This window comes from Xenia sp. Carnegie-2017, unplaced genomic scaffold (assembly GCF_021976095.1).
Source record: "Xenia sp. Carnegie-2017 unplaced genomic scaffold, XeniaSp_v1 HiC_scaffold_6, whole genome shotgun sequence".
In the NCBI taxonomy this organism is placed as follows: Eukaryota; Metazoa; Cnidaria; class Anthozoa; order Malacalcyonacea; family Xeniidae; genus Xenia; species Xenia sp. Carnegie-2017.
The window spans coordinates 12,612,293-12,634,240 of record NW_025813526.1 but is presented as its reverse complement, the minus strand read 5'-3'; the positions used below and the strand labels follow the sequence as shown (position 1 = coordinate 12,634,240).

Genomic DNA, 21,948 nt, shown 5'->3' with positions numbered 1-21,948 from the left:
TTTGAAAAAAACGTAAGTAAAATGAGTTGCTTTACGCATAAACGACGCCCACAAATACATTTTGTATTGCTCTAAAACGCTGAAAATGGCATTTTCAAGGCTCTGAAATCCAGAATTTCTCAGGGGAGAATGCCTCAGACCCCCCCAGGTGCGAAACACCTCCGATGTTTTATGACTGATGTGTGAAAATCAATATTAAAATCAATAGAATGTTAAGTGTTAGTGGGTGAATCATTACATATTTACCTCCGCCCTTCCGATTTATTCCGAAATTACAAAAACTAACAACGAAAATCAGTAAAGAAGAGGAAACGTATGATTAGTCAGCTAATTATCAAATTTTCAAAGATCCTATCCATGATTCTATTAAATCTACTGCGGTATACCTATTCAATTTTGGGGATGTAATTCCCCATACATTGCTGAAACGTTCCGTCTCTTGCCTACCAGAATCAGGTAACACACCATATCCATCAAAACCTTTTAAAATCTCTTGGATGCAAAACTAACTATTCCAAATCTTGCTTTTAAATAATTTATACTGCAGATACTACATTCACACTTAAAATCAAAGAAGCACTTCACATTACCAAAACTGACCTTAATCTCAATGTTTATGGCTCTATTTTGTTTGTTTGTACTTTCAAATTTGAACATTAAACTTCAATAAAGTGTTAGGTCTTATTATACGTATGATTGAAAATCATGACGTCATAAGCATGGATCTATGTACAATAGCGTGACTAAAATTTTTTGCTAGATACGGAACTGAGTCACTACTTTAAATATTTTATCAAACACGACAAGTTTTATGTTATCAAAGCTCTTAAAGTCATTAACATTGGAAGTTAACTCACACAAACAAGCTGTTTTATAGGTACAATTACCGTAATTTTCATTGACAAGGAGAAATTTTTAAGGTATAAAGTTTCAATAACATATTTTGAATTCAATAATCTATGCTCATTTTACTACATAAATGGTTCTTGAGTATGGCCATTTAGTACATAAATGGTTTCCCTTTTATCTAATTTTCTTTTCATGGCCCACCAAAGCAAAACTCTGTTGTTATGTTAATGTTTTAATATTTACTTGCCTTTGAGTAAATATGAAGCCCGGCTAGCTCAGTCGGTAGAGCATGAGACTCTTAATCTCAGGGTCGTGGGTTCGAGCCCCACGTTGGGCGTAATGTTTTGCAAGTTGCAGGGCGTGTTTTTGCGCTCTCAAGCACATATATTTAATCAAACTTATGAAAATGTGTCGTTAGTTTTTGTATATTTTACTTTGAAACTTTTATTTAATTTGATGATAATCTTTTTTAAAAAGGACTACACAATTCAATAACAACAACAATATGTCTTGAAGTATTTAAATCTTCTAAGCATTACGCATTTTCCAGTATTTTTTTTTTTGTTTTCCATGGACACTCTAAGGTTTTTATATTTTTCAGTTATGGCTTATATTATAACCGTGCTAGTTGTTCCGGGAAATTTTTTGACGACTAAAGATAAAAAAATATTTCTGTTTTATTAAAGGGGAACTCCACCCTCACATAATGTTGGTCTTAAAAGTTCCATTTTTATGCAAAGGTTACTATATTTTGAAATTTTTACATCAGCTATTTTATTTTTGACAAAATCACTTCTTCAAGTGCGCTATTTGAGCTGTTTTGAGGTTTAGCAGCGTGGGCACAGAAAGCGTCAGCGGAAAATATATGACGTCATATCGTCAAACCGATTTGGAGTTGTGTTAACAACAAAGTGAAATAAAAACGCACAGCCTTGCACAAAAAACAAAACAATCGCTTATAATGGCTTTTTTGGAAGAACCTCGGCCTAATTCACCAATCGATAGTGAAATGGAAGACAATCCAGCAAACAATATTCGGCCATATCAGTTTGAGCCCGAATGGCCGGCTGATGAACACAAAGAAGCTCACCAGTTTGAGGACAACGAAGAACAGGAATTTTTGTATATTAAGGATGAACCTCGGCGCGACAATCTTGAATGGTGAGTAATAAAATGTTATATTATTCTAAACCATTGTTTAGATTTCGAAAGAACGTTTTCAGTTTTTGAAGTTGACCACGTCCACACACACATAATACTTCAGATTTTAAGTTTTTATTGTAAGATACAATCTTTATTGAAATTTAGACATATACTTTTCAAGATCCTTTCTTTTAACATATTCAGGTGTCAATGTGGTAACTGCCAAATAATGGACAATAACGAGAAATGTTTATGCTGCAAAGAGATTTCCGATATTTGTGACAAAAATGTAGAGTCAGTAAAAACGAATGAGACCACCGAAGTCCCTTTGTACATTACACAACATCCTGGTTTTGAGCCGGTTTGTCTTAACAGGTGGGGGTTACAAACAGCTTGGTTCCTGTACAAGCAGCAATATGAGGTAGCATATGATGGGCCCGAAGACAAACTGTACCGCCATATTGCATATAGACAGCTGACAAGATGGTGTATCTTGGGTAGAGAAGTAAGAGTCGTCTTGCCATCATGTGCAGTTACTTGCATTAGAGAAACATTTCCTCCACCTGGCCCTGCAGAGGAATTTCAATTTGAAGGCTTCCACTATGTTGGTTTTGCTATGTTAATATTTAAGAATGAATGTACAAAAGTTGTCTTCACTGATTCAACATCATATTATATGGGCATGGCAAAACCTAGCATCACCACTGACATTTTATGCAAATTTAGACTGATGTTCCTTTACAAGTACTTCTTTCCTGGGTGGACATGATTTAGAAATGTTCTTTGGAAGATTCTCGCCATAATGTACAAGTTCAATCTCCTCAGTTTTGCATGCATTCACGACCTCGGCAAGTAGTTTATAAAAGTACTGAACTCTTTCTTTTCTTTCATTGCTTTTACAACCCATTGTTTCTTTGTTTTAGCCAAAATCATTTTGTAACGGTCTTGCCCTTTGTTTGTTCCTGACTTAATGACTGCTTTATCACGGTTAATATTGTTGTTGTGATCTAATGCTGCTAACTGAGTGCGGGCTACCATTCCAGGAAATGAAAAATGCTCTCGCTTTGGGCAGTATTTCATTAAAAGGGAATGTTAAACCTCCAACTCTCCTGTGTGACAAAACTCAGATAGCTTCCACAGGCCTTTTAGAAGCCTCTCGTCACAAATCCCCTTCTCTGCAGCAATATATGCTTGTGAAGTAGGAGATAGCCACTTCTTCTGCTTGTTTGTATCTCTGTTAATTGTTGGTAGCAACATTGATGAAAATATGTGTTCCCTCTCCAGAAATGCTTGTTGTTAGTTAAGGATAGACTTCCATTTTTCTACCAATTTTTCTGCATTCTTGTTAAAACTTGCAGAGCACCACAAAGATGATTAGAAATAGACTTAATCCAATGGGTCAAGTCATCATTTCCCTTAATGTTAGCCTTTATTGGTTTTTTTGTGACAGATTTATATTGGTGACACATCATATTGATGATCAATATGAGGGTATTTGTTTTTCATAGCACTGGCAATTTTTGTCCCAAATGTGACTTAAAATAGGGAAATTATGTACAAATAATTAGGAAACTATAAGTTCATACTTTACGTCAAGGAAACTACACCTAAATTCTATGCACGAAAGGCGAATTTTACAATGGTTTAATGTAGGATTAATTTCTAACCATAATGAATCTAAATTACGCAACCATGTTTTATTATTATTCAATGTTATTCATGGCAATACACTGGTTTCACATCAGTAGAAACTGTTGTTAAGGTTGAATTCGGAGGACAAGCAAACGAAGCAAACAGCATTACAGTACAGTTTCCACACAAATAAACCTTCGTATTTTTTAAAAAATAATATTAATCGACATTCAAATTCTGTATGTAGTGCGGAAACTGTGCGATAATGGCCTTTATAGATGTGAAATAGTTCTATTAAAACAGAATAAAAATAACCAGCTCAATACTTGCATGTAAACTATAAAAGTTGCTTGTGTATATACCTATGAATAAAAAATTCTGACGAAAGATTTGTGATTAGGAGAAGCATTTTGACGCACGTTTGTTATGACTGTGCAATGACTTTACATAGAGCTTTGAGCAGCAATTGACGATATGACGTCAAATACAAGCCGCTGACATATTCCGCTCCCACGCACCGGATGCCCTAGCTGCAGCATATCAACGCATTTTTTGTGAAAATATTGAATCAAACAAAGAAAAAAATTGCCGCATATTTATTTTCACGGGACAGACAAAGTCTTAAGACCAACATTGTGTGAGGGTGGAGTTCCCCTTTAAGTACGTTAGAATGATCCCAGTAGTGGGGAAAATTTGGTGTGTGAGCTTGTTGGGCAACCTACAATTTTGACTAAAGCAATGGAGATTCTGACTTCGTTGTTTTGATTCAGTGTATTGCAAGATGATGAATTTTTAAGAGAGACATGTGACACAGCCGTTAAAACTTGATGTCTCAGCCAAAATCTTGATGAAAAGTTAAATTAAAATTTAAAATCTAAACTAAAGAAGACTAAAATACTAAAATAAATTATTTAATTTGAGATTCATTTGGAAGCAAAATGATCTTGCCATTGATTATGAAATGAGCTTGATTAGAATGTTGCATGGGAAATCGAGTAAAAGTATTACTGCAACACCTCTTATTAAATTATTTTTTCTTTTCTTTGGCTATCATATTCCTTAAAAAAAATTGTATTAAATCTGAAAAGATAAAAATGTTTGCAATGGAAGCTTGCAAGTACTAGAGATATGTTTTTGTGAAAAAATTTGTACATGGCAACTTCATATGTTATTGCTTTGCTGATATATATAATTGAATTTTTGTATTTACTAGAAAATTACAAATGAAAAAATTGTTAATTGTTTCCATTTTAAAAAAATCAATGATCTTGCGGCTTTGCTTTAGAGATCATTTCAACTACATATCTTAAAATTATTAAAATATTAAAATCCTATAAATGTATTGTTGTAAATTTTGTCACATTTTCCAACATGCTTAGCTGTTATTTTAATATTAATGAAATCTTACATCAATTATTGTTATTGTAACATTAACTATTATTATTATTAATTAATAAGTTATGTTTGTTATAATATTTTTGTTATATTAATTATAATTATTAATTATTAAGTTAATAATATTATAATTATTGACATAATGTTATTTGTTAATATATTATTACGTTCTTAATAATAATAATAATTATTATTATTATAATGACATGGAAAACATTTTATGTATGTGAAGTAGTTCAGGTTTAATACAATCCCAGTCAAATTGTCAAAATAAAAAGCTTCATGCTTCTGAAAGACTCATAATCACTATTTATAATAAATAGCTTCTCATGTAATGAATATCAGTTTTCTCAAACCTTAAAAAAATGTGCAGTATAATTGTCCAATGATAATAAGTAGCGTCGCCAGCCTGCAGATTAACTCCCGCTACGTAAATTTTGAAGGATACCATTATTCATTTTTTTAGAAATATATTGTTCTCACGTTGAGTAAACATAAAAATATTTGCATAGCGGGAATAAAATATCGAGCTGGCTACGCCACTGTGAATGATCAATGATCATAAATTGAGAAGCCTCAACCATTCGTTTATAATAAGGTAAATAACAGCATGGCACCTTATGGCTACAGTTTTATGTCCAATGAAGTACATTTGAAGGAATGCTAGATTTTGCTGTCATATAACGGCCACGAATCCCCAAGCACCAAAGAAATCGTAGCTAAAAATCCTTCGGCAACAACAATTATAAAAGCATCAATCGATTTGCCATACCCCATATTTACATAAGTCAAATCACATACTCACATAAATTAAATTTGATATTTTTCAGTCATGGACGCATTACTTTACTTACGATTTTCTGTGTAAATTTCTGCTAAGAAATCAATAAACAATGATGGCTTGCTTTTGAACAACATTGACTAAAATGTCTCTCGCGTCGCGAGATCGTCTTTGCCAAGCATAAAAAATTCATCCATAAATTTTTCGCCCTTTTGAAAAAATCGCCTTCTGGACAGCAGCAATCATGTCAATACATAAATTTGCAAAAGTTTTCCCTAAATTTCTGTGGTGGCTCTGTTTGTAGTTTCTATCATGCTTTAGAAAAATACTATGAAACGATCAATCATCCAATTCAGACATAAGAATGACTATATATTACCTCAATTTGCTATAAGTCGACATGGGTGAAACTAATCACAGTAAGACAAAAATTTGAGCGAACCGGTTAGACGATAGCAATTAGACACATTATCGGTCAGGCCAACCCTTATCGGTCGAATTATTCCAGATAATCCACTGATCTGGCTATTGACCAATGAAATGGCTTAAGCTTCTGGAACTCCGTTATCGTTCGAACAAGTCGAGCCACCCCGCTTATCAATTAGTCAGTAAATATAATTCCAATCTATGTTTAACATCGATATTAGATTCCTTCTTTCCAATGAAAAGCGGGATGCTTTCACTGAAGGGCAATGATGTATTGTCTAACATTAACACCGGATTATGTTACTGTTTATTTAATATGGAATTCGAGCTTTGTCCATATGAACTGTTCAACATGCTTCCAAACAAATATGAGCAGGAATATTCACTTGATTAATCTATGATAAACCTTTCACCTTTTAACACTGCTATACCGGCGACAAGCCCCGGACTTGTAGCGTATAATGCTCTCTGTTTTTGAGTAGACTTTTCTCATTTACAAGGAAGAGGAGTGGAAGGTTATTTTCTCAAATGTTGTTGGATAAGGTCATTATTGTTCGTAGTTGTTGGATATAGCGTTGTGATATCGTTCTTTTTTTTCATTGTCATTTTGATGTGTTAATCCAAATTTGAAACATCTGGAAGTTTACAAATTCGATTTGATTTAGGAAACAAAGGACAAGGATGATGAATCTCAGACATGGTCAGGAGATGGGTGTCTTGATTCAATGGTCCAATGCAAAATATGGTGCTTACACAATGTTTTATAATTCATCATACAAAACAGTCTGCTTTAAATTTATTCAGGTATAATGCAATAATACTGCATATTATCATGTGAATCCATTTATTATGTGTTACCTTCTGCTTGACAAGACTGTGTTTTTTATTATCTCTAATATTGGAAAATTTGTTTACTTGGTTTAGGCCAATTAAGTTGAAAGCAGTAAGGCTATGGAATATATTTGCGCAAAATTTAATTTCATTTCCTTGTTTGTGATAAATCGTTTCTAGTTTGTGACTCATGAAATGTATGACTTGCCCACTCTTGTACATAAGAAGTTGGCAAACATTGTATAAGAACTTTGGGAAGGTCATCGGTCCAAAATCCGGTTCAGTGATGCAATTAATATATTTAATGCTGCAATCAAAGTCGTCTTTCTCATCAATGGTCCCACTTCTTTACTATACTCCAATGCATCCTCTAATAACTCAATATGGCCACATTGACAAATGCATTTTAAAGTTTTGTCAAAATAAAAAATATTTCGTGTTATCGTTTATGCATTACACAGCTCTTGTTGTAAAATCAAGAAATTTAGTAGAATACAAAACTTAATTATTGCATTATTATAAGCGATAGGCAGAGTAAATTAGTTATTTAAAATATCGATGTTAATTTCATAAAAGTATTTTATTATGACAGATCACAGTGACATGTGTTACAAAACAAGACCACATTTAACCAACTATAATTACTTACTGCTGATTTTAATGGTATTGTCCAATCATTTTATGGCTTTAACGTCTCTTGCAGTATTCATTCAGCATCTAAACGTATTGCATTTGTATTTTCACAAGCGTCCGCTAATGGTTTATCTTGATACGCTAAACTATGCGATGTTATTGTTTCATAAAAAGACAACGAAGCGTAGTATTGTTCACTACGACGCTATAAGAAACGTCCCCTGATATTGGAGGATAATCAGACCACTGGCGGATCTAGAGTACGTCAAAATAAATTGCTACCGCCCATTTTGGCATACATTCACAATTCTAAACATCTTAGAGGCAACTCCATAGGTAAAATTATATTCTTCAAAAATTAAAAACAAATATTTTTTTTTTGAATGTAAGTTGAATTTCAAATTGAGAAGCTGTAACTTAATTTAACGTACATTGAATGTTACGTGCGTGGTCCGAAAAATAACTATTAACTTTAGTTATATTTTCACACGCAACAAAGACAGTGGGATAATTATATAAGTAGATAAATGTTTTAATAATAATATTAACAAGTAGGAGTAAAACTTATCTCCTCTGTCTGAGTACAACTGCTAGTCTTTTTCTTGAGTGTTCGTGAGTCCAACAATGACACACAATAGATTTTAATAATACATTAAAGCCACAGAAGCCAAAAGATAGTTATGGCACAAAAGTGAAAATAGTCACTTGGCAGATTGTAGCTTGTCAACCTACTTCGGTAGGCTATGCCTCCTAAGTTTGTCTCCTCGTAGGTTGTCCTCGTAGGTTGTACTCGGTGGTCTAAACTACTCATATATATAATGTCTAATGTGAAGTATGGTGGTTTTGTGACATACATCCCATACGCAATATAGTTTGTTACAGCAAGATATATTTAACCACAATAACAGCAAATCTGGTTTCCGTTCTAAAATATGTGTTTACGCATGTAAGCAAGCTTCTAGCGCATGCAAGCAAGCATCTAGATTATGTCCTAATTAGTAATGACATTTCAAAAAGGAATATTGAAGATCGAACATGAAAATATGGAATGTTTAATAATATAATATAATAATAGTTTATAAATGATATTACATGATAGTAGTTGCTATCATTTAACACTGGATCTGCCATTGAATTGACGTATTCGTGCTTCAAGTGGACTCGTTTGATGACATATGCATTGCTTTTATGTTATTAGTCTCTTCAATTGAAAATTAGTTTTTCTCAAAAATAATGCTTTAAAAGTTAAAAAATTCACGGAGGAAAAGTGACCGCGTTGCAATAATAATATTAGAATATTGACCTTGATCATCGTTGTGACGTCACATGGCGGCAATAAAGTTTGCATGCGGCAACAAAAAGTGGAGTTAAAATTAATTAATTTGTCGTAAACGTATGATGGTCATAATTGTATTAAATTGCTTCTGAAAGACTGGTTATTTTATTGAGCAAATAAAAAAATTCTTGCAGTAGCACTTTACATAACATCAATAACAAAGTCAAAAAATCTTATGGTATAAATTATTCTAAACTACTTTTAGCATTTAGAAGAGAATTTATAAAAGAATTCTTTGTTTATTGATCACCAAAATTTGTGAAAATTTTATGTCTAAGTGCATACTTAAAAATTAGACTTGAGAGGTGAAATACCTAAATTTCATGAGAGCGTATTGGGTAACAGCCTTATTAGCTCTGAGGTAAGAGCAGAGGTCTCGTGAACCAAAGGTCCAGAGTTCAATTCTCTGATGAGGCTACATATCTGGTGTACCTTGCAAACATGGATTCTGACTCGTGCTTTATAGGGGCACGAGCCGAGCTCTCTTGATGTCTCGAGTTGGGACAGTGGACTGTTATTCGTTAACCTTACGTTGATTCGGAAATATTTATCAACTGATCAATTTCCGCCATTTTGGTTTCTAGTTTTGAAATTTGAGCTGGTGTTTGTATAGCAACTACTGATAGTAATACAGTATTTTGAGATAATATTGTGTTTTTTTATGGATACGTGTGCAATAAATTATTGTTGACGGCTACTAAGTGTCATTACGTAAGTAGTCACGTTTGGAAAATTTTGTTTCATCGAGTCGAAATGTTTTAGGAAATTTAGCTGAAGGCATTTGCAAAAGTTCAGCAAGTCAATTAAACGCATTTGATAATCATTCACAGTCAGTTGCATAATTTTCTGTCCCGAATTAATAACATGTATATTAATTATCAATTAACCATCTCTGAATGAAAACACCGTCAAATGCCTTAGCATTATGGGCAATTGCTGTAAAACCTTTATGTTCTCTTGAAAATAAGAAGGAACGAAACTCGTTCAATGCGTTGTAACCCTTGAAAACAAATTCTGTACCCTCAAAATATTGTGCAACAGCAAAATTAACCACATGCTCTCCGGTTGAAAAATCTGTCTCAAAATCGTAAAATATTAGACTATCATTCTTGGGTTTTGGGTTTTCCTTTTGCATGAAACATAAATGATCATCAAATACAAACATATTGCATATATGACATACAGTTTCCCCACAGCGATGTTCGTTTTGTCTATCTTTGTCATCTATAGATGAACACATTTGACATCGAAACGACTTGTCACACATTGATGGCAAGTCAACCCCTTTGGACAGACGCAATTTTTTATGACGATTAAAACATGCAGTAGAGCGACAAATCTTGAAACAATCCGAACACATATGTTTTTCATCTGTAATCTCAACGCAGTTTTTTTGTCTGCACGTTTTACAGACATTATAACAATGGTGACTTAAACCATTTTTGAAGAACTGAAAGCATTTGTCACAGTAGAAACGTTCATCGTGGAAAGCCGGAAGTTTCGCAGGGTTAATAAAATTGTAATGACCACCTTGTTTGTATAAAATAAGCTTTTTATTTTGGCGGGGACCCTCAAAAATTACTGTATTTCGAGCATTAAAATCAATAACCTGAATTTGATAATCTAATAGAACCCCTTGAAACTTAGACACTTCACGGAGTCCACAAAGTCCATAGGAAATATTGGCCTTCTTGTATAATTTCAAAGCTTCTCGCTTCTGAATAGCTTTACCCTGCTTAAATTGTTTGAGTTTTGGATTCTTGTCCCCTATGGCCTTTGCAACAACACGAGCGCGAGCACAGCAGAAATTATCCTTATTTCGTATAGTAATAATTGACTTTTTAACTAGGCTGTCTTTGCTATAATCTAAGACTTTTAATGAAGTAGAATGTTTTTTACCGGACCCTGTCGGCTGACTTACAGCAACAACATCAACAGTAAACGACTGATCCAAAGGGATGTTTTCATTACTCTGCAAAACTTTCGTTATTTCGGACATCACCCGGTTTGAATCGTTTGAAATGCAGGCAAAATTTGCGTGCTTATGGGGGACTTAGTTCACTTGAGCGGATCATGATTCGCACTCTGTCTTCTAGAGGCGTGAATAAATCACACGCCTTCTTTAACTACGTGCAAAAAAAGAACCTTTTCTTGATTTAAGCTATGTGAAAGAAAAGCATGAAAATAGAGAAGTATTTTCTTATACCTGATCAATTCTATTGGCAAAAAGTTCGTTTAATTCCTTAACAATATCTTTAATCTTGTGCACCTTATCATCTCTAGGTCTTTCCATCGTAGCCCTTAAAACACACGCTAATGCACCAAACTTTTTTACGTGTTTTTCGGATATCTTCTCCATATTGGAGTGTACTGTGTCTTTGGAGATATCAGCCAAACGGTCAGCTATATTTTTCAGCAGCTTGAACTTTTGTTCTAGTAGCTTGGCAGTTTTTTCTTGCCAACGTAAAACTTTGCGTAAGTCCGATTTTGGCTTAGCCAATTCTTTCTGGATTTTTCTTTTAAGACGTTTTGCTTCGCAATTTTACGCTCAGCACGTTTCACTAGCGACGATATTCTCAATGAATATGCAGATCTCTTCGATGGCAAACTAGGATGTTTACACATTAAACATCATATCAGTGTCAATCCAAATGTAAAACCTAAAATTCATCCTCATCGGCGCGTTCCAGTAGCTATGAGAACGAAAATTAAAGAAGAGTTAGAACGAATGCAACTGATGGGTGTTATCGATCCTGTAGAAAAACCAACGGAATGGGTTTCGTCAATGGTAACAGTGGAAAAACCAAACAAGTTCCGAATATGCATTGATGCTAGACATTTTAATGAAGCCATTCAGCGAGAACATTACCCTCTCTTAACAATAGAAGAAGTCGTATCAAGACTATCTGGAGCTAAAATTTTCTCCGTATTCGATGCAGCCTTTAGAATTTGGCAGATACATCTAGATGAAGATTCCAGTTATCTTACAACATTCAATACGTCTTTTGGCAGATACAAATTCAATCGTCTCCCATTTGGTATATCCTCAGCATCTGAAGTGTTCCAAAAAGCTATGCACCAGCTGTTTGACAGAGTAGACAGTTGTGAAATTATAATGGATGATATCTTAGTATGGGGAACAACAGAGAAAGAGCATGATGAAAGAATTATCAATGTGCCGAATAGAGCTCGTGAAATCAATCTCAAATTAAAGAAAGAAAAAAAAGTTAAAGTAACAAATGTAGATTACATGGGACACAAAATAACGTCAGATGGTCTTCAATCCGATCCTGAAAAGATTAAAGCAATATTAAACATGCCAATTCCTAAAGATAAGAAAGATCTTCAAAGATTTCTTGGAATGGTTCAATATTTGGCCAAGTTTTTTAACTTATCTTTTAGAAATGGCAAGTCCCCTCAGAGATATGTTAAAGAAGGAAAATGATTGGTGCTGGTTAGATCAACATCAAATAGTGTATGACAGAATCAAGAAATCCTTTGGAGAGCATCCTGTATTGCAATTCTACGATGTATCAAAAGATGTGACATTGTCCGTAGATGCCAGTATGTCAGGTTTAGGAGCAGTTTGTCTTCAAAATGGCAAACCAGTTGCTTATGCATCGAGAGCTTTAACTGAATGCCAAAAGAAATATGCACAAATTGAAAAAGAGTTACTTGCAATTGTATTTGGATGTGAAAAATTTCATGATTACATCTATGGAAGAGATGTCAATGTTGAAACAGATCATAAGCCCTTAGAGCAGATTTTCAAGAAGCCCCTTCATCAATCTCCATTGAGACTTTAGAAAATGTTGCTGAAACTTCAAAAGTACAGTTCGAAAGTCTCGTTTAAGAAAGGAGCAGAACTTTATCTCGCGGACCAATTAAGTCGAGCGTATATCCAAGAAGAATCAGATGATCACTTAGAAGATTTTGAGATAAATGTTGTCTTGCCAGTAAGTGAAGAGAAAATGAACCAATTGAAGGAAGAGACAAAGAAAGATAAAGTAATGAAAGTGCTACGACAGGACGCAGAAAATGGATGGCCAGTTCTACGCAGTAAAGTCGATTTGGATGTTTTTAATTACTGGGACTTTAGAGAGACTCTTTCAGTACAAGATGACCTACTGTTTAAAGGAGATCGAGTAATAATTCCTGAGTCATTAAGAACTGATATGTTGAAAGCTATACATCCAAGACATTTTGGATCTGAATCATGCAAACGTAGGGCTCAAGACTGTTTATATTGGCCAAAGATGAACTTAGAAATAGAAGCAGAAGTTAGAAAGTGTGAAATCTGCGATGCCCATAAGAGTCATCAACAAAAGGAGTCTCTACAATCACATACTGTACCACATCGACCGTGGAGTAAAGTTGGAGCAGACCTCTTTGAATTGAATGGTAGAAGCTATCTTCTTATGGTAGATTACTACAGTGGATTCTTTGAAATTGATTACTTGTTAAATACAACATCAAAGACAGTTATCACAAAGATGAAATCTTAAATTGCGAGATACGGCGTTTTCGAAGATCTTATAACAGATAATGATCCACAATTCAGGAGTAAAGAATTTCGTGCATTCTCGTTACAGTATGGATTTAAACATACAACAAGTTCACCAGGATATCCAAGAAGTAACGGCATGTCAGAACGTGCTGTGCAGACAGCAAAAGCAATCATAAAGAAAGCAAAATATGATAACACCGATCCTTATTTAGGACTCCTTAATTATAGAAATACACCTAGAGATGATATTGTTGGCAGTCCAGCTCAGCGACTAATGAGACGAAGAACTAGGAAATTACTACCAATATCAGAGAAGTTACTTGAATTTCAACCATTAAACCCTGTTAATGTTTAAGAAAAATTGAAAATGTATCACAAGGAACAAAAAGAGATTTATGATCGCAATGCAAAAACACTTCCGCCATTAAAAGAAGGAGATCAAGTACGTATAAAAACAGAAAAAGGCTTCCAAAAGAAAGGAATCGTGGAAAAATCGTTACTTGAACCAAGATCTTATTTGGTTACGTCTTATGGTACCTACTATAGAAGGAATAGAAATCATTTATTAATGATTAATGAAGAATCGAGAAGTCAAAATACAGATAAGTCTTATAGTGAGAACAATAGATCTTATAAAAATTGTAATGAAAGTACTAACAACAGTAATATAATAACTCCGTATAGACGTCTAAACAAAAACCCAATAGATATTCTTATTAGATAAAAATAAGTTAAAAAACATTCATAGTGTGAAATTTTTTTATAAAAAAAAAAAAAAAAAAAAGAGATGTGACATTGCATGCCTAATTATATGTATATGCTGTAGTGACGTAGGTAATTCCTTATTTATTATGCATGAGTAATGTATATAAGAACCTAATGTGGCCTGGATGCTGGACAAGTCAATGCAGCAGACAGCCGGTCCCAAGCCCGGATAAACACAGAGGGTGGATGTCAGGAAGAGCATCCGGTCCTTAAAAGAATATGCCACATGATAATATGCCGGAGACAATCAGAAGAGAAGACAATGCTAGGGCATACCCCGTAAGCGATGCGCAGCGGCACTACTGTCTAGACGCTGTGAAAAGAATGCAAGCGAGACAGAAGAGACAGAAGAGACAGAAGAACTTGAGAGTTGCGACCCTAAACATCGGGACGCGGACTGGAAAGAGCAGAGAAATAGCAGACATGATGAAGAGGAGGAGGATCGACATACTATGCTTACAAGAGACAAGATGGACTGGTGGGAAATCAGGAGGGAAGGCAAGAAACATCGGAGAGAGCTACAAGCTGTACTACAGCGGAGGGGGAAAGCCAAAGAATGGAGTGGCTATATGTCTGAGTGAGGAATGGCAAGATAAAGTGATAGAGACCCTGAGAAAGTCAGATAGAATCATAACTATGAAACTGGTAACACCTGACAAGACGTTCAACATCGTGACTGCCTATACACCTCAGCAAGGTTGTGAAGAAGACGAGAAGCAGAGATTTTGGAACCAACTTGAAGAAGTGACCACCAATGTGAAGGAAACAGAACAGCTGATCGTGGCAGGAGATCTCAATGGGCACATCGGAAGAGAGAGAGTAGAGGGATTTGAAAGATGGCATGGAGGAAAGTCAATCGGAAGAAGAAATGAAGAAGGAGATAAGATCTTAGACTATGCAAGGAGCAAGGACCTCGCATTGGTAAACACATTCTTCACACAGAGGGATGGAAACACCTACACGTACAAAAGTGGCCTTAGCCAGACCGTGATAGATTTCATCATGATAAGGAGAGATGACCTAGGCGATGTTAAAAATTGTAAGGTTATCCCTGGTGAGGAAATTGCACTGCAGCATAGACTTGTTGTGATGGATTATAAGATCAAGAAGAGGAGAAGAATAAGAAGAGAGAGACCGAAGAAGATCAACTGGTGGAAACTACATAATGAGGAAGGAGATGAGCTGGAAAGTAAGATCACAGAAATGCTAATGGAGCAAAGCATGGTGGGAGAGTGGAAATGGAATGAAACATACCCTAATATACTAGAAGCAGCAAAGGAGACACTGGGAGTTAGTAGAGGTGGGAATTACATAGAAAAAGAATCCTGGTGGTAGAATGAAGAAGTACAAGAGGCTGTGAAGAACAAGAAAGAAGCTTTTAAGATATGGAAGAGATCTGGTTCGGAGGAAGACAGGGAGACTCTGAGAGAAATGAACAAGATCAGTAAAGAAAAGTGTGCGATTGTTAGAGAGAAAGGTCAGGAGCAACTATACAAAGATCTGGAGCAAAACGGACCGAAAAGAATCTACAAGTTAGCAAAAACTAGACAGAGAAGAGCAAAGGACATTGACAAGATTACTTTTGTAAAGGATGAGCAGGGAAAGATCGTGAGCGAAGATGAGAAAATCAAAGAGCGATGGAGGGAATATTTTGATAGACTTTTGAACACGAAGAACAACAGGAAAGAACTGGACCATCTTGAACCAGTCCATGGGCCAGTACCAGAGATTTTGGAGGATGAAGTGAGAAGACAACTCAAGAAGATGAAGAACAATAAAGCAAGAGGACCGGATGAGCTCCCCATCGAACTAGTGAAGAAATTGGGAAACACAGAAACAGAGTGGATGACATCATGCTTCAGAGAAATAATGAAGACAGGAATACCAGAAGAATGGAGAACAAGCAGATAGTGCCCCTTTACAAACAGAAAGGTGATCCCCTAAGCTGTGGAAACTATCGAGGCATTAAACACCTCTGCCACTCACTGAAATTATTTGAGAGAGTGATAGAGGCGAGACTGAGAGAAATATTGAAGATAAAGGACAACCAATATGGATTCCAACGCGGAAAATCAACCACTGAGCCGATGTTCTGTCTGCGGATGCTGCAAGAGAAGTATAGAGAATTCAACAAAGAGCTACATATGGTTTTCGTGGACCTTGAAAAGGCATATGATACAATCCCGAGGGAGCTACTATGGTACTGTCTAAGGAAGCGTCAAGTCCCGGAGGCCTATATTGAAACCATCAAAGATATGTATAAGCGCTCTACCACTAGTGTCGCAACGAACGTTGGTGAGACTGAGAAAATTCAAGTAGAGGTCGGGTTACATCAAGGCTCGGCACTAAGCACGTCCTTTAATCACCGCTATAACTTTAAACTCTCAAGGCCTCCACAATCCTTCGCAGAGATCTGTCCTTTTTTTTTTCTTTTATGTTTTTCTCCCACTATCGTATACTTGCAAGAAACACATTCCACCAGTCATGCAGAATTTGACAGATGGATCAAAATTAAGAATAACAACGATAACAACAAGCCCAAATATAAAGTCCTTTCTTCTCACGGCACGACTCGTTCACGGGGAGTTGCAGTCATTTATCATCCTTACCTTACAGTCACTCAGTATGCATCAGACTCACAAGTTCGGTTGCAATTAATCCATTTCTCCTACCTGTCTCTCCCTTTTCGACTCGTTAACATCTATGGCCCGAAACAGAAGGAACCGTGCCTCGATTTCTTTCAAGCCATTCTTCCTCTTGTCAATCTCTCTTTTTCTACAATCGCCTGCGGAGTTTTTAACGCCGTGGTAGATCCGAATATCAATCATACTGGATGTAACCCCAATTCACCTTGGGCATATAATTGGCCGCATACCTTGGCTACTCTCACCAGTGATATGGATTTAGTTAATATATGGAGACTACGTCATCCCAATTAACCCAGTTACAGTTAGTCCTGTACTGGTGGACAGAGGGGTTCACGCCTGGATATGTTTTGGATCTCATCCTCGCTGGTATCGTTCGTTCATGACATTTCAATACTACAATATTACCAGAGCGATCACTTTTACGTCTACTTTTCACCCTCTCTTTCGAATGCTCCGGAGCGTGGGAGGGGTTGCTGGAAACTTAATAATACACTAATTAATAATTACACCTATATCAATTTAATTAAATCTTTCTGGAAAGATTGGAAACATGAACAAACCTATAATCCTTCATTACCTGTGTGTGGGATGTTGGTAAGCAACTAATCTGCCAGGTGACAATTGAATTTGCAACCGACTTGGCTGCTTCGCAAAGAAATATATATCAGTCTTTGAACAGTCAATCAAATCATCTAAATACACGTCGTGGGCAGGCAAGGATGTTTCTGTGTAAATTAAGGAAATAGAAGATGAATTATATGATCATCTCATCCATAAGGCAGCTAGAGCGCGTATGCTGGTCATAGAACTTTGGTCTGAGGAAGGAGAGATATCAACCAAATACTTCTTCCAGCGCGAGAAATCACATGACGTGCGTAGCTTAGTGACAAGAATTTATGATATGCATGGACGTACAATACGATCTTTGTCAAGCATGCTTTACGTCTGAGGATGACTTTGAAATAGTCGAAAATTTACAATTCACTTCTCGTCTTGTTTTGATGCATATTTTGCAATCTCAAGATGTCTTGCTTTTTCGGAATTTGCCTCATACTATATTTCTTTAAATTGCCGGCTAGTCATGGTTTTTATGCCTTATGTGTGGATGGTATTCTACATAACGCTTTTTACTGTCGACTATTTGGATGCAGCTGAACAATCCTTTTTTCTTATCCAAATAATTAATAAATTAACGCCTATGGAAGTTTCCCGCTGTGAGGGAGAAGTGACTTCTTAGGAAGACCCTGCAGCATTGCATTCGTTCTCTTCTAATAAATCTCCGGGGATGGATGGCCTAACGTGTGAATTCTATCATACATTTTGAGATTGTATGGGTCCCGACTTAGTTCTGATACGTAATGCATCATATACCGCAGGTCAATTATCATTATCACAACAAACTGGTATAATTACTTTACTTTACAAAAAAGGGAAACAAACTTGTCCCCAAAAATTGGCGTCCAACAACTCTGCTTTGTACAGATTAGAAAATCATGTCTAAAGTACTCACTGGCTGCTCCGCCAAGCTCTTTCCCAGTATTGTTTCGCCAGGCCAAACATGCGGTATCCCAGGACGTTTTGCAAGGGAAGCAGTACGGATAATACAAGATAGTTTAGAATAAGACTACGCCAATTCAACGAAACTTGGTGGAGCTCAATTATCCTTAGATCGGGAAAAAGCGTTTGATCGAGTGGATTGGAAATTTCTACATAAAGTTTTGGATACCATGAATTTTGGACAATCGTTCCGGACGTAGGTTCGTTTGTTGTACACCACACTTTATTAGCGTGTATTAATTAACGGTGCCTAGGATCCTTTTTCTATTTCCTGGGAACAACGGCAGGGTCGCCCGCCTTTTCCTCTTCTTTATTTTTTTCGCAGTAGAGCCCATATGGCGTGCCATTTAAGAATCAAAAAATATTGATTGATTACCTCTGCCATCAGGAGAGTACAACAAGATCCTCTTATATGCTGACGATACTACTTGTTTTGTCATGACAGATTCTAGCTTTTTTGCATTATTAGATGTATTCCAACGATTTATTAATGCCTCTGGTGCAAAACTTAATATTGAGAAAAACCGAAGGCCTCATTTTTGGCATTTGGTTTTCCAGTAAAGTTAAACTGGTCATCAGACTCCATAATCATCCTTGAATGTCGTGTTGGTAAATCCATCCTTCAGGATTGGGAGCTATATGGCTGAGACGTCTATTGCTTTTGTCTTTACACTATTCCTTGGCCTTCCTTTCTTGCTTTTATTATTCTGCAAGTCTTTCATTAAAATGTGGCTACTTTCTTTTCACGGGCCACAGTTTAAACTTGATTTATTTCCTTTATGTAATGATATATACCAATAATATTTATGCTAACTTGAGTCTTTCAAATTTAAAAAGGAAATTAATAACAGAAAACCATACGTATTAAGTAAAGCAGTAACTTTCTAAGGACAGATAATTGATAAGAATCAACATGCTTGTACAATGCCAGGAAAGAACCGATAGGAGTGAGGAAAGAAATTTTATGGTCTCATTAAACACAGAGACCAAATATTTCATGGAGTAACTCAATGTCTAATGCAAGCTAATCAAAATAGGAAAAGATGAGGATAGAACTTTGGGCGTAAAGAGTGGGAAACTTTATTTGATCTAAAGTATATAAGAAATAATATTTGTGTCAGTATAGTAAGTGAAGAATGTTTAAAGGATGACTTCAAGTTAAACAGTTTATTTTTGTACTAACCTTTGAAGTATCAGACATTTAAATTCCATGTCTTATAGAAATTTTCAAAGACCCCTATACGGTGGTCTACCAAAATGATTGGACGACCGAACGTACTAAACATACTTCACCCCTGCATAAAATAAACCAGGAAATCATATCCTTCGTATAAAAAGGCTAGTGTGCGTACAAACATCCTCAACGATCAAACAATGACAAGTAGAAATCAGCGCCAAAAGCCAGAGCTAAAAATTGTACAGCAGGAAAGGTCCGTAAAATGTGCGAACGTCACGATCACAATTAGGGAAAAGTCTGGAGAGACGACGTTTCGCATCGTAAGAGAGAGAGGGAAAAACAGCACTATATCACTTGATTTCAATAGATAATCAGTTATATTTGTGGTTATATATATGACACTTTACGGCAGCGAAACATACCACAAAATACAGTCCGCCATATTGGTTTTTTACTACCCACAATGGCGGACATTGAAGCTTTGACGTTACGTGCAAGAACTCTATAGAGCGTCTTTAAGTATTTTGACGAGAATCATATACATAGGTTAAAGTTCAATATTCTGTCGATGCGTTATATTTGTCATCTTCTAGCAATAATTAATGAATATCACTTGACTATCGCTCTCAGTTATGAAAGGATCATAAAAATAAAAATGAATGCGTATAGTGTATGCAGAGAAAAGTAATATTTAAAAGAAAGAATAAACTAAAATTTCTGACTAATAATATTATTTTATTAGACAACTGTATAAAGATTAAAATTTAATTTGTGTATTTCGCATATAGCAAAAGTTGAAAAAGCGTGCAAAGTATAGCCTTAGGCAAAAAAATAAAGATTGATTTATTTAGGCAATCTTTTAAAACAGAATTTTGTCTTCAATTTGATGTTTTCCGCAGAGGATTTTACATATTTGAACCACACATGGTGCCTTTGTATATTATGTTTCTAGCTATTTAGCTAGATATGAAATTGATGACCCTATATAACGGAAAACACATACATACACAGTAGAAAACAGATTGACGGATTATATCAGAAATGCAATTGCAGCAGAAATATGGAAAACACATATTAAGAAGTTTTCCCGTAAAAACAGAAACGGAATTACGTACACGACCACAACGAAGAACAAAAGACTGGATTATACCAAATATCAAATGAAAGCAAAGGAATATTGCTAAGGATTTAAAGCACAAAACCTTTTTATGTTTAAACGTACTATAAATATGCAGTCATCGTTTAGATGACAGGATATCACTATTATGAATAAAGAAGAAAACATATTTGCAGTAATTAAAAAGAAAAGTTGGCCCTATCGAAAGGAGAAACTATAAATTGTAGAAAGCCAACTGAATTTGAAATATATGCTTGTGGAAAAAAATAGACCTTTACTGTTACAGTGTAGCAGAACTAAAACAATCACAAAACAAAAGCAAAAAAATTTCCAAAAAATACCTACATAAGGGGTTAAGTTGAGGAATCAGTGTCTCGTCTCCCTCACATGAAAAATGCTTTATGCACTATACAGCACAGAAAGCTTTGCTTTATGACTTGTGTATCAACCATTAAGTTTTGCAAAATTTCTACATCTCGTATCCATCGCACATCGAAAAAAATGATTTTAAACGCCAAAAAATTATTTGGTTCAGTTAGTAACGATAAACTAATAGTTCAAACAAAAATTTCTTACGAAGAAATGACTTATCATCAAATTAACCACCAAATTGTATAATGACAATCAAGATTAAAAACCGATAATGAGCAAGTAAAAAAACAAAGGATGATATAATTAAAAGAATAGATAGAGTTATGACTAAATAAGATCAAAAATTTAGTATGGATGTGGTCACTATCACGAAATAAGTAAAGAGATGATGGAAATAAGATTATAAACAAAAATTTTCAACAAAATACTTCTACAGTCAACAAAGAAACGAAAGTCATGATGTATCAAAGAAACAATGGAAAAGATGAATGTAAAAGAACATGATGTCAGAGGTTGTGGATATAATGCATTAGAGACATTGCACTTAAATCAGATTTCTCTGACTTGGAAGGTATTTGCTGGAAAGCTTCCTTATAATTTGTAATTATATTATTTTTGAAAGAAACAAATCACTGAAATCAGAAGACCTATTGATAAATTTAAATATCAGTTAAAATTAATGAATTATACTTTACTAGGAACACAACTCATGTCTGATGAATTCACAACAATGCACTACACGATGGTATAAGCTCTAACATCAGATCACTCTCGACAAA

General features: G+C 35.3%; 2 protein-coding genes and 1 non-coding gene across 3 annotated transcripts; all 3 read left to right on the top strand.

Moving 5' to 3' along the window:
* Positions 1 to 1,113: 1,113 nt before the first annotated feature.
* On the top strand, positions 1,114 to 1,186 carry Trnak-cuu. The gene has a single exon. It is a non-coding gene; the product is annotated as a tRNA-Lys (tRNA).
* An 11,811-nt stretch (positions 1,187 to 12,997) lies between these two features.
* On the top strand, positions 12,998 to 13,888 carry LOC124457124. Its single transcript, XM_047007410.1, has 2 exons — positions 12,998 to 13,485; positions 13,588 to 13,888. The coding sequence occupies exons 1-2, from the start codon at positions 12,998 to 13,000 to the stop codon at positions 13,886 to 13,888; spliced, it is 789 nt and encodes a 262-aa protein (XP_046863366.1).
* A 1,841-nt stretch (positions 13,889 to 15,729) lies between these two features.
* On the top strand, positions 15,730 to 16,209 carry LOC124457122. Its single transcript, XM_047007409.1, has one exon. It carries the CDS (start codon positions 15,730 to 15,732, stop codon positions 16,207 to 16,209), a length of 480 nt encoding a protein of 159 aa, XP_046863365.1.
* Positions 16,210 to 21,948: the final 5,739 nt, after the last annotated feature.

Excerpts from the sequence above, each read along its gene's own strand:
- LOC124457124 (XM_047007410.1), top strand. The coding sequence starts at position 12,998 with ATGAACCAATTGAAGGAAGAGACAAAGAAAGATAAAGTAATGAAAGTG. Across the intron at positions 13,486-13,587 it reads TTCTTTGAAATTGATTACTT|GAGTAAAGAATTTCGTGCAT; the intron begins GTTAAATACAAC and ends TCCACAATTCAG.
- LOC124457122 (XM_047007409.1), top strand. The coding sequence starts at position 15,730 with ATGAACAAGATCAGTAAAGAAAAGTGTGCGATTGTTAGAGAGAAAGGT.